The sequence below is a fragment of the Olea europaea genome, unplaced genomic scaffold (genome assembly GCF_002742605.1).
Source record: "Olea europaea var. sylvestris unplaced genomic scaffold, O_europaea_v1 scaffold2512, whole genome shotgun sequence".
NCBI lineage: Eukaryota > Viridiplantae > Streptophyta > Magnoliopsida > Lamiales > Oleaceae > Olea > Olea europaea.
The window spans coordinates 167,368-176,015 of NW_019243365.1; the positions used below are offsets into that span (position 1 = coordinate 167,368).

An 8,648-nucleotide genomic window follows, 5' to 3' on the forward strand; every position below is an offset into this window, starting at 1 on the left:
AATACTAGGAGCATTTTTCAGTCCAAATAGTGCTCACAGGCGGGGCGCACCTCCTGCCCTTTTTATCGTCCTCTTTTTTATTATTATTTTTTCTTTCATTTTTTAATGTATTTAGTTGGTGAAAATCATTGGTATTTTTCAATTTTTAGAATAGTTCATATTTCCTTTAATGATGATGATTCTTTTCTTGTTATGTGATCAGAAACTTATATCTTGAAATCGACTTTAAATTAGTTTGGAATTAAGTTCTCTGCACCTATCTCGTCCTCGCTCCACGGCAAAACACCTATCCCGCCTTGAGTACCGATTAAGCGAGGAATTCCGCCCCGTTCAGATTTGGGCCCTCGTTGATATTGAGTTTAATGAGTTATTTTTTTATTTTTTTTTTAACATCCCTCGGTTTTAAGTTTCTCTTATCAAAAAGCAAGTAGTACAATTTTTTCTACTTTTATATGCATTCTAAAGTCTTCCTGATCTTGATTTGTTGCTTCAATATTTTTTGTTTTTATTATATATTCTGGATTTTTAATGTTTAATTCACATAAAATTTTATAAATCAACTTAGGGATTAACATTTTCCATTTCACATTTCAGAAAAAGGGTCAGAGAAAATTTCAACCAATGGAGCCAAAATTTAATTTCATTCACCTTCACAGATTGTCATGTGGATGATATGAAGATAGATAGCTGTCTTGCTGAATTTTATCATAGAATGTAAATGTCGGAGAATATATATATATATATATATATAGGTCATATTCATTATCTTATAGGGTCAAGGATTAAAATGTCGAATCGAAGTTAAACTGGGGTCGACCGGAAAATTAAGCCCCTGTTTGAGTACCATTATTCTAAAAATTCTTTTTTAAAACTCATTTTCAACTATACATTCTTCAATAAAATAATATTACATGCAAATTTTAGAATTTTTCCTTAATTTTTAACTACATATTCTCCATCAATCACTAATTAAAAATGCATTATTCTCATTGAGATGGGGCTCAAACAAGTGCTAAATTAATTAGTTAAATAAAATATTGTATAGATATGTATTGTTTAAGAAAAAATTAATTACTATATGGATATATGCTTTTAAAAAATTAATATTAAGTTTATTAATATTTTAAATTTTTAACATGTGTTAATTAATTTTTAATAACCATTTATAATCACGAAAATTAAATGGGCCAAAAAAAATTACATAATAGAATGGCGCAATAAATTTATAAATTATAAGCCTTGAAACTACGAACATATGATATCTCAATCTCAGTCGTCTTTCTTCTCTATTTTTTGCAGTCGGCAGCTTTCTCCATTTTTTCATGGCGGCACTTCTTTTTCCTAGGATGCTTCTTCTTTTTCCTCATGTTTTCCAGGCGATTTCTCTGTTTATGAGTTGAAGTCTTTCGACAATTGGACAAATTAGTCTTTGTATGCCTTTTTTTTTTCTTTTTTTTTTTTAATAGAGATAACCAGAAAACTCTACAAAACCGTATCCAGTTTGTTGATTTTAGGTTGAACCGACCATTTTTCCTGGTTTTTAACGGTTTATATATTCCCGGTTATAAGACAACTATTGAATCGGTTGTCAGACCGGTTCGCTATTTTCCTAATTGAACTGGCCTGTCCAGATCGATTTTCAAAACGCTAAAAATTTCATGAAATATGATACAATTTATGCATACTTTCTCAAGTTATTTTTGTAATATTATATAGTGTAATTATGATTTCTCCCCTTTTTAAAAAGGCCCTAAATTTAAGCCCTTGTGTTGAGTCCCATTTTAAGGAAAAAATATATATTTCAAAAAATATTTGGTTAAAAAATAAGAATTTTTTTTTAACGTGTAATAAATAATATGTGATTGAAAATTAATTTTTGAAAAATGAATTCTTGATAAAATGAAGCTGGGCTACGAGTATACGTCTAAAGATTCCAACATAAATAGAGACTTCCTAACTTCAGGTCCATCGGACATATCCTTAGTTAGCCCTAGCCCAATTTTTTGGGCCATTAAGAGTATAAGGTGCAATCATTGGGCCTTGTAATACTATTGTTTTTTTGGGGAAGGAGCTCTAGGAAAAAGAGAAAAAAAAAAAAAAAACAAATGTGAAAATTTATTATTGGAAAAATTGTAGCGGAGGTCGAAAATCTTTTAATTTATTGTAGAATACACTTTAACCTTTTATTTTTGTAGTCTCAATTTCAAACCTTTCACTTTAACGACAACGAAAGTCCGTTACGCAGCAGAGGAGAGAGATTTGGATTTTTGGCGCCTTACTTTCCCCAAAATTTTCTATTATCAAATCACAACCGTCCACAGCATTTTAATCCTGGCTGTACACGTCACTTTGTAATCTACTTTTGTCAAGGGACTTGGGTTGTCTAGCATTATTGATCCTGAAAACTATACCTATAGTAATACCTTTTTCCCATCAGTCTGGTACAAAAATGGTTCTAGGCATCTCCGTTTAAAGATAAATGATAACTTTTTTGTGGCAGGCAACTCCAAAATTTTCTCTAATTAGCTTTGACAGTGTCGATTAGGCATCATATACAGATGATAGAAAAAAGCACAATAGGTAATTATAATTTTCTTGGTCCTAATCTTTTATCTCAATGATTTCAAAGATGGATATGAATGTGCAGTGTCTTTCTGAGGTTGTTCAATGGGTGACGATGGGATTCATGTTTTTGGTTTGGGGAAAAAGTAGAGTGGGGGCTCTATGAAGATGAACATTTCCATTTTTTTGTATATTTAATTATTTTAAAGTTTTACATTATAAAAAATATAATTTGACCATTTTACACCTCATTTAAATTTTCAATTTTGAGTCAAAATTCCAATTTTAATGTTGACTAATGGAATTGTGGACGGATTCTGTCCAATGGACTTCAACTACCTTTAAAGTATAAGGTTTGAAATTGTGGTCGCAAAAATAAACTTAAGGTGTATTCTACAATAAAATTGAAAGGTTTGGGGACCTCCTCTACAATTTTCCCTTTCTTAGTTTAAGTGTAGCACTCCAATGTTCATTTAATTGATTATACAGCAGATATACGCGAAATCCTTGAAAAGGAAAACGGTCAATAATGTCCGAAATGGGCAAAGTTGCTAAAATACTACAAATTCCAGCAAGATCAAGACACTATCTAATTTGGACATTTTGATCTGGTTTAAATAATTCAATGGAACAAATAGAAACGAGTGATGATGAAGGGTTGATTTTGGAAGGTTTAAAAATGGTGTATAGATGGAAATGACAACATTACTTTAAACGACGTTGATTGATAGATTTGAAACGTGACACGTATGGTATTATGAGAGTATATGATAAATTCATCCGATAAATAATTTCATCATTAGAATGAAATTATCGTGAGTTCGTGACATTCAGAATTACAATAATCTATATAAAAACTTGTGTGTACATATTTGAATCGAGAATCACGTGTCCGTGCATATTTATTTTGAAATCAATAAAGCAAATTTTAACGCTTTTCAAAGTGTATTGATGAGTGAAAAGAAGTAGTAGAAGAAAATAGAAACAAAATCTTGTTCCACAATCCTCGTCAAAATTTACTCGTTGTCCATCCAGCTCGAGTCATTCCTGCAATCCGCACACCTCATATCTACCTTATCACCTTCGTAATTCGCTAAAATGTGCTTTGCATGACCGCTTATGTTCTAAGACTCATTGTACGTTAGTCTATAATACTTTTTAAAAAATCGAGCATCTACGCACTACGAACCTTAGCACTTTTTAAAAAATTGAATATCTAGGCACTACGAACCTTAGGCGCTTCTACAACTCTTTTTAGTATTTTTTCTCCACCAAGTTGCTCTTCCTCCTTCGATGCGACGGACTCCAAGGGTAATTTTTATTTTTAGTTTCTTTCATTTTCTATAGCCAAAAAATGAATATGCGTATTTGCGTATAATTGGGTATTCCATAAATTTTTTTAACCATTAACATTCAACGACAAGTCTACAAGCGTGGACTCAAATTCTAATTACAAAACATGAATAAAGTTTGGAATTCCCATTCAATTATCTCCCAATTTCTACGCACTCAGTTCGAATTCACAATTCTGCAGTTGTCTTAAACACCCGACTTGACATACAACAATGGTGGAAAAACCCTACAGTGTGTAATGAGTACAGAGAATCCAAAACGACACTTTATTCCGTTTTCAAGCTTCGTAAAACGCATTTGGGATGCCCCTAACAGCATTGTGGTACAGAGTGATTTTGTAAATAAATGGCATTCGATATAAAGCCACAATTTTTTACACACTAACCCCCCCAACCCACATACAAATGGTCAGTTGAAGCCCTGACATCGTATTAAAAGTTTTTAAAATCTTCTGCAAAAATTCTTTGCTGCCCACATCATTTCTTGGTGATTAACAGAAAAAATATATATATATAAACCAGAGAATGGAGGTCCAGGACGAAATCACGTTAAACCCATTAAAAAGATGTTTTGAAGACATGGACTCCAAGCCCCAAACAGGCGATGAAACCTCTATACCTAGCGAGTAAGTGCTGCTTTTTAAAATTTTTTTTATGCAAAATAATTTATGGGCTTGTTTAATTTTTATGTTGGTGGTGTTTTTGTGATTTTGATTCGTTTGGTTGCATGCATGTCAGATATGAGAGGAAGGTGTATGAAGTGGCAATGAGGAGGAATACAATAGCAGTGTTGGAGAATGGGGCTGGGAAAACCTCGATACAAACTATGATGATCAAAGAAATTGGGAAAACTTTAAAGAAAAATAAGGGTGAAAAAAAGTTGATTATTTTCCTAACACCCACTGTTTCTCTTGTTCATCGGGTATGCCCTTTCTTCAAATTTGTTAATAGGCATGTATTTTGTTTATTGTTTGTTTGTAACTTCATTTCAGTATTGTCGTATTTATGATTTACTGGATTTTCCTTAGTTTGATGTTTATTTTCCAATGTGTCTTTGTGATTAAATTATCACTTATAATTTCGAAATAGTTTTGATATTTTGTTGTATTTTATGGTTGTTCTTTGATTTTCTCCGTCTAACCAATTTTCCCGAAACCTCCAATTGATGAAAGACTGTGTTTGGCAGCCTGGTGTCCGAACTAAGAAGAGATGAATTCAAACATAGAAGTTCTACTCATTTTCGGTTCCAAGGCCCCAATTCGACATTTTTCTTTTTTGGTGACATTCCCAATTCCATGTTTATGAAAAGCACAAAGCACATTAGTAGTATTAAGCAAACAGTTTTTGTATTGTTTTCTTTTGTAATTATATAACGAGTCATATTTATCTGTTAAACAAACATTTTTCTATTTGTCGTCATTACATATAGTATAGTTAGACTCACTTATCTTTTGGAAGAAACTGTATATTATAAATTTGTCAAGTTTAATCCTATTGATTGTACATTGCAGCAATACGAGGAGATAAAATCTCACACAGAGCTTGAAGTGGAAGAATACTACGGAGCCAAAGGGGTTGATGAGTGGAATGTCAAGACTTGGGAGAAGGAAGTTAATGAGCATGATGTTAGTTGAATCACAATGACCAATATAATTTTTTGGATTCTTTCTATGATTCAATAATGTAACTTTTCTATTTTGGTTCAGCATATTTCATAATTACACCTATTCAGGATTGTGCTTATTTTGGCCTTCCTCATAAGGACCGTCGTTGAATGCAAATTGGCTGTCAAATTTTTGGTCTTTGAATCCATTTAAAATCAGAACACCTGCATTTTTTTGGCCTGGCTGGTTTGCTGTATTTTTCTTCTCCCTTAGTTCAGAGAATGTTTGGCTGTGCTCAAAATTACTTTCCTAGAAAGTGAGTTTATACTACTTTCTGGAAGAGTAAGTTTTGTTAGTGAAAAAAGTGAATTTGACAGCTATGTTTATCAAATTATGTAGCTTAAAACTGAGTTTTCTTATTTTTAAGCACATCAGCTTCATGTTATTTCTCAAATGGTTGTTGAAGTGTGTATTTTAAGAAGATAGCTAGAATTACAGTTGATGTTTTTGATCAATATGTATGAAGAATACTTGCAACGAAATTCCGAAATTATATGTCAATGTTTTTGCTGCAAAGGTGATTCACGTCGTTACTTTGTTTTTCATTTCAGGTGTTGGTTATGACACCTCAAGTTTTGTTAAATGCTTTAAGGAAGGGATTCTTGAGTTTTCAAGTATTATGTTTTATTATTCTAGATGAATGCCATTTTGCTACCCGTAAACATCCTTATGCAAAGATTATGAAGGTAACTTCATGCTTTCATTGCATAGTCATATTCCAATTTATCAGCATTTCCTTTTTTCTCAATTATTGCTGATTTCTTTTGATATTTGTTTGAAGTGTATTGTGCAAATTGTATTAGACTCTGTCTTATTTCATAACTCAATCTTGCTATAGTATCATTTGTGTGATAGTTACCCTTTACTCATTGCGTATAAATATGTAATTGAACAGTTGTATTCATTATTCTTGATGAAATAAAATATTCTATTTATCTTCCAGAATATTCTGCTCTTCGCCCGGTTCCCTCACTTTCTTGCCTGTCGTCCGTAAAGTAAATTTGTTACTGATCGGTATCTTCTAATTATGAAGGAATTTTATCACAAATCTTCCAACCGGCCCAAGATTTTTGGGATGACAGCTTCTCCTGGGATCAGAAATGGTAATCAGTTTTCTTTTTATTTTTATCTCTGTGGATGTTGTTAGATGTTTAAACATGGGAGACCATATTTTCTCTTTTAGTTCATACTGTTTTTACATAGTGTATATCATTCTTAAATGAATTGGTAATAAACAGGCCAAACAGTATTGTTTAGCGCAGCTAATTTAATAAATGAACAGGCAGGATATGGACAAGATGAATACCCGCTGTACTATACATTTTTGTTCTTTTGCACTATAGAAATAAAGCCAAATTTAAATTTAAATGAATCCAGCAATCCAAATTTAAATGATATGTACTTGTGTACGAGTCATTTATGCTTTTGAATATTGTGATCAAATGAGGAATGTCATACGAAATCAAGACAAAACTATGGGAAACGGGCTTGAGTTTCACGGAAATAAATAATAAACTGAAACGTAGTCAAAAGGAATATGCTATTCTTTTACATCCATCCAGGCCGTACTGCAGTAATTTCAATTAATATATCTGTCACTGTTAAATTAATTACACACCTAATTTTTCCCCCTTTTCTACATATCGACTACTTTGCACAACACTTAATAGCCCTTTCTGATTCAGGCGTCTTTTCCAACGGAGAATGTCAGGATCACATTTCGGAGCTTGAAAGTCTCTTAGATTCCCAGGTGACATTTGCTAATTCTTATCTACTGAATTTTCTGTATTGGCGGAACTTTTATTGATCACAACAGTTGCAAACCCTTAATTGTTGATTCTACATTTTTATACAGGTATATACAATCGAGGACAGGGTGGAAAGGAAAGAATTCATCCTCATGGCAAACCAGAATTCCAGACTTTATGATCCAGCCACATCTTCCAATTTGGAATTAAAAGAGGAATTAGAATCCTCACGTTCTAAGGTGAAATTTTTACTGTGTGAAGTTATTACAGATACACTAGAAATGGGAAAGGAAACGAGGAAGATGATTTGATTAATTCTGTGAAATATAATGTGAATTTTGGTTCAGCCTCTTCAAATTATGAATTCTTTATTTCATCAAGTGCAGCTTATTTCGTTGGAGATAGAAAAATTAGAACTAAATAATATCTTAATTAAGTATAGTAGAAGTTAAAAAGGGTCTGTTCAAAACTCTTCTCTGTTGCCAGAATATAATTCCTTTTGGTATTCTTGTGTGAAGGACCAATCTATTTCATGATTGTCGATTCTACGTTTTTATATAGGTATATACAATTGAGGACAGGATGGAACCGAAAGAATTCATCCCCTTGGCAAACCAGAATTGCAGACTTTATGATCAGGATTTGCCTTCCAATTTGGAATTGAAAAAGAAATTAGAATCGTCCTGTTCTAAGGTGAATTTTTTTAGCACGTGAAGACAATTTTGTGGTGGTAGTTATTACATATTACACCAGAGAAAGGGAAAAAGGAAAAAAGGAAAAAAATTTGGTTAATTTTGTAGAATTTAATTTGAATTTTGTTTCAGCCTCTAGATTAGTTCCTTTTCTTTGGTCCTATAGCAGTTTCCATTCATGAAATCATTATTTCATTTGGCCCCCGTTTGACCCCCATTAATTTCTATTACATTACATTATTCTCTCCCCTATTTTCAACCACACAATCTTTCATAAAATAATATTACACGTAAATCGAAAACTTTTCCTTCTTCAGCTACTCATTTTTCAAAAAAATACTATTCCACCCATTTTCAATTCTACAAAATGGGGCCAAATGGGGGCTTAGTGCATATTATTTGTAGGAGATAGATAAATTGGAACTAGATAATAGCTTAATTAAGTATAGTAATAGTTAGAAGAGTCGGGTCATTTAACTCCTCTATGTTGTGAGAATATAACTTCTTTTGGTCTTGTTGTGTGAAGGGCAAATCTATTTCATGATCATTGATTCTATGTTGTTATACAGGTATATACGAATGAGGACAGGACGAAACTGAAAGAATTCATCCCCATGGCAAAGCAGAATT

The 8,648-nt window shown here is 32.3% G+C and overlaps 1 protein-coding gene across 1 annotated transcript in view; it reads left to right on the top strand.

The window, feature by feature from the left end:
- The first annotated feature begins 3,968 nt into the window (after positions 1 to 3,968).
- Positions 3,969 to 8,648, top strand: part of LOC111382502 (endoribonuclease Dicer homolog 3a) — a 17,048-nt gene continuing 12,368 nt past the window's right edge. The window contains exons 1-10 of the mRNA XM_023006503.1: positions 3,969 to 4,237; positions 4,437 to 4,540; positions 4,653 to 4,836; positions 5,426 to 5,539; positions 6,130 to 6,264; positions 6,612 to 6,681; positions 7,264 to 7,328; positions 7,434 to 7,565; positions 7,888 to 8,019; positions 8,588 to 8,647. Of these exons, the coding sequence (XP_022862271.1) occupies positions 4,154 to 4,237; positions 4,437 to 4,540; positions 4,653 to 4,836; positions 5,426 to 5,539; positions 6,130 to 6,264; positions 6,612 to 6,681; positions 7,264 to 7,328; positions 7,434 to 7,565; positions 7,888 to 8,019; positions 8,588 to 8,647 (1,080 nt within the window). The 5' untranslated portion in view covers positions 3,969 to 4,153. The remainder of the gene's footprint in view (positions 4,238 to 4,436; positions 4,541 to 4,652; positions 4,837 to 5,425; positions 5,540 to 6,129; positions 6,265 to 6,611; positions 6,682 to 7,263; positions 7,329 to 7,433; positions 7,566 to 7,887; positions 8,020 to 8,587; position 8,648) is intronic.